We start from the raw sequence: 4,370 nt of genomic DNA on the forward strand, positions 1-4,370 counted from the left end.
ATATATATATATATATATATATATAATATGTATGTATGTATGTATATTTATATATAAACGTATGTATGTGTATAACTCGCATTTTCAGAGAATATATTTAAAGGACATCTGCATTATGTATGTAGACAATAAGACAAATTATTCCGATGGCCATTTATATTGCGTTGAACCACGAAACACCCACACATCCAAACACAAAGAGAATAGCATTTAATATCACGAAATCATACATATACAGACGTAGATATATAAATATACCTACAAATACATACAGATATATGGAATCGTGTCTGATTAGCTTTAATTGATTACACAAAGACACATAAATGTACATGCACACAGACAAGCACGTTTTATTTTTCTGTGCAATACACCCGAGCAGTTAATGCAACGTGAGTGCACTGATGCTGCGGGTACATCAGCACATAATTGCAGTAGAAACCAAGGTTTATATTCATCTTTTTTTCTTTCTTTTTCTTTTTTTGTCTTTCTTGTGTATATATGTGTGTATGTATTTCAGAGATAGATAGCTGCCCTGATATAAGTTGCTGCAGGTGATGAAAACTGAAGAGAAATGAGGGAAAAGGAAGATGTAATCGGGTCTTTCAGTTCATTTTGCCGGCTTCGCCTAAAGAGACTGAACACTAAAACCTAATTAACGCGTGAAGTAAAAGGATTATTTTTTTCTACCATTATTATTATTATTATCAATATCATTATTATTATCATTATTATTATTATTATTATTTCTAATGACTATGTTAAAAATCATTATTATTACAACTAAATCTCGCTCTAATATTTTATATTCCTATGTTCCGTCATGTGGTGCATTGTCAGTAGACTGAATTCTAAAACGCCATGCATTTCGATTCCCTTTTTAAGTAAGGAGTTACTTGTAAATGTTATTACAGAAGTAAACCACTAGAACAAATTACATATATATATATATAGCTATAAAAAAAAAAGAAACAAATTAGGAGACAGGTGCTTAACTTGTGTAAGGATACATTATATTAATCTGTACAGGCTAGAAAATGAAATTGAAAAGAATCAATCAATGAAAAGTGTTAGATCGATCTAATAATATTTTTTTTGGCAGATTATATATATAATGTATATATACATATATATGTATATATTGTCAAATGAGCTGGGGGTTTTCTTTGATTTACCCACCATTAAATTTTTTGCCCTCAGGTTGTTCGTTGTCCCCAGCGTTCCCCCACGCATCGGCTTCCTCTTCGTCTTGATCGGGTTCGAAGGGGCGATTCCGCGCCTGCGGCTGTGCACTTGACAACTCGTTCTCCGCGTTCAGGGGGTCGTTGACGCTGTACTCGGGGGGGCACTCGTCAACCGGGACAGGAACCCCCGGCGCAGGAACCATTTTGGTGGGTACCTGCATCATTTATGATCACAGATTAACAGCTTCTCACCACATCTCACCACATTATTATAAATCATGTAAACAAAACATACACGTTTATTTTTATAAATTAAAAAAAGAAAAAGAAAAGAAACTAATCTGTAAAAAAAGAATAAAAGAGAAAACATTATAAATACGGGGAAAACGCAATAATATATAATACAAGACAAAAAATATCTGTTGCGTTTTTTTTAATCTCAAAGAAAAATAGCACATATAATTAAGAGAACATATATTTGTATATATATAGTGGTGACACTATAGGTAGATATGTTTGACTAAAGACTAGAAAATATATGCATATATATGTAGCTTTGTTTTTTTTTTAATTTTTTTATTTTTGTCTTTTGTTTTAATAAATTATATATATATATATATCTAAATTGTAGCTCAAAGGAAAGAGTGACGGAATAAAATAGTGGAATTAATATAGCAGTTTTATACTTACCTCTACTTCGTATAGAGACTGGTTGTCTTTGGTCAGTTTATTAATTTTATTTTGCTGACAAGTGTCGCCGGTAGTTGTCAACGAATTTGGACGTAAGTGGAATGGGTCAACTTCAAGTCTGCGGCCTTCGGCAGCCTTTACAGAACTTGACGACACAAAGAAAGAACCCATGTTAACACGACGGCTGATAGACGAACAACTACATCGATTTACTTTTCTAATGATCCATCCCACTTCAATAGGCTCCACCCACCATCATGCTACCGAATCGCTAACTCGCCGGGCAAAATGCTAAGCATCCGTCTTTACGTTCTGATAAAGCTGAGGTTGACTTTGCCTTTCAGACTCGATAAAATAAGTACTAGTTGAGTACCGAAGCCGATGTAATCGACTTAGCCCTTTTTTCTCCTGAAATTGCTGGCCTTGTGCCAAAATTTGAAACCAATTTTAAGAAATACATTATATCAATTAATGAGAATCGAAATTACAAGTTACATAAGATCTAATTCAGCGTTGTAATGTTGATTTATTTTATTCACAATTTATTATTAAACGAATTTTTGTAAAACAAAATATTTTTACGACTAGAATAGAGAGACAATTTTTTAGAAGTATAAATAATCGAGAAAAAAAAAAATCCAGAATTATTTGAACAAAGGGAAAAAGAAAAAACAGGAGGGCGGGAAATTTGAAGATCAGAACAAGAAGTGATGTGTGGGAAAAGCCCGTGTGTCTGGGTGTGGGTGCGCGCGTATGTTTATATATATACACACACCATTCATATATAGAAAGTATATAAATTCACATACGAATGATGTATATGTATGTATATATATACATACACGCATTTATGTGTGTACACACACACACACATACATACATACATACATACATACATACATATATATATATATATATATATATATATATATATATATATATATATATATATATATATATATATATATCACATTTATATAGATAAATATATATAGACGGACAGGCACAGATAAATCGATTGATACATATTTACTAATATATGTGAATATATATGCATGCTTGTTATGATGTTATGCGTGCGGGCGGGCGAGCGTGTGCGTGTGTGTGCACATATATCTATGATGGCTCAGAATTGTATGTGTATATATCTCTTATGGTTCAGTGTGTCGCTATCCAATGTTGTTTTTTTCCTTCCTATCTCATCAACTCGACCTGCTAGAAAGAGAAATAAAATCACAAATCACTTTATTCTCATTTTTAAAAATCGTAAAACAGGACACACTAGATTTATTATGCTTGTCTCTGTTTATATGTAATAAAAGCACGTTTACATTTACTGAGCTGGAAGTTGAAGGCTTCTCTCTTTCTTTTTATACTTTAGAACAATTACATTCTTACACTTATTTATATTCAAGATCTTCACAGTCTTAACTTCTAAATGTGTCCTCTAAATCTTATTTACTTTTCGCTATAGCAACGGGACCACGTTCCCATGTAACTAAATGGTACCAAAGAGCAACAAGTGAACTCGGAGATTATGGTTTTGTTTCGCTGCTGGAATCGCGTCTTTTCGTTTTCTAATGTCACCGAAAACTGAATTAATAATTTTCCATCACACTTATTCTGACTCTACGAATCTGTAACATCGTCGTTGTTTTGTATTTATTTTGTTATGATTTACGCGGATTGATATGTTATGAATCAGGAGGCAGTTGCGCGCCTTTACGCTCTTTGTTTATATAACCACCGAGGCGACTACGTTACCTGTCCGCGATCGATAGAATAAGAATCAGTAGAGTAATGAAGCTAATGTAATCAGTTATAAGCTTTCCCAACGTTTGAGGCCTTATACTTACCTAAGAAATCTATATTTTATATGGTACAATAGCGGCCGCTTAGTTTGACAAAGTTTCTTGTCAATCATGAATTTTCAAAAGTTCTCCGGTAATTTTCTTTCATGTAAATAAATGTCTATGATAATCTAAGAGTTTGCCAGCAAAATCTTATAAAATGACTATGTTCTAAAAGAAAAAGAAAAACAAAAAAAAACTGATATACTGTTTAATACATCTGCAGATGATGTTTTTTTCTTTTGTTTTGTTTTTTTGTATGTCGTACTGGATTGATATAATCATAATCTAGTTTAGACCAGGGGTTTTCAAACTGTGGTCCGCGGACCACAGGGGGTCCGCAAGGATAAGACAGGGGGTCCGTGGACAGCAAATACTTTTTATGGGCAATTTGATTTAATATATGTTTTTTAATCGAAATCTTTTAATTGACAATAAACCTATTTGTTAAATACTGTTAAATAAATAAATGTAAAAATATATGTTATTTTAAGCAAATATTTATGTATAAATTTCACAAGTGGGTACTACTAAAGCAGCGCGGACCCGAACGCGCAGTCGCGCGTCCGCGCTAGCTAGTCTTGAGTGGTCGATCCTAACCCTAACCCTATCCCTAACCCTAACCCTAACCCTAACCCTAACCCTA

General features: G+C 33.1%; 1 protein-coding gene across 2 annotated transcripts in view; it reads right to left on the bottom strand.

Annotated features, from left to right (window-relative positions):
• LOC106876823 (sodium-dependent phosphate transport protein 2A) overlaps nucleotides 1–2,282 on the bottom strand; it is an 84,734-nt gene extending 82,452 nt beyond the window's left edge. The window contains exons 1-2 of one of the 2 annotated variants that reach the window (XM_052966948.1): nucleotides 1,875–2,282; nucleotides 1,180–1,399 (exon numbers count right to left, since the gene is read on the bottom strand). In XM_052966948.1, the coding sequence (XP_052822908.1) occupies nucleotides 1,180–1,399; nucleotides 1,875–2,045 (391 nt within the window). In that variant the 5' untranslated portion in view covers nucleotides 2,046–2,282. The remainder of the gene's footprint in view (nucleotides 1–1,179; nucleotides 1,400–1,874) is intronic. The other variant, XM_014925541.2, reaches the window with a different exon arrangement.
• Between the last annotated feature and the right edge of the window lie 2,088 nt (nucleotides 2,283–4,370).

Source organism: Octopus bimaculoides, chromosome 4, assembly GCF_001194135.2.
Source record: "Octopus bimaculoides isolate UCB-OBI-ISO-001 chromosome 4, ASM119413v2, whole genome shotgun sequence".
Taxonomy (NCBI): Eukaryota; Metazoa; Mollusca; class Cephalopoda; order Octopoda; family Octopodidae; genus Octopus; species Octopus bimaculoides.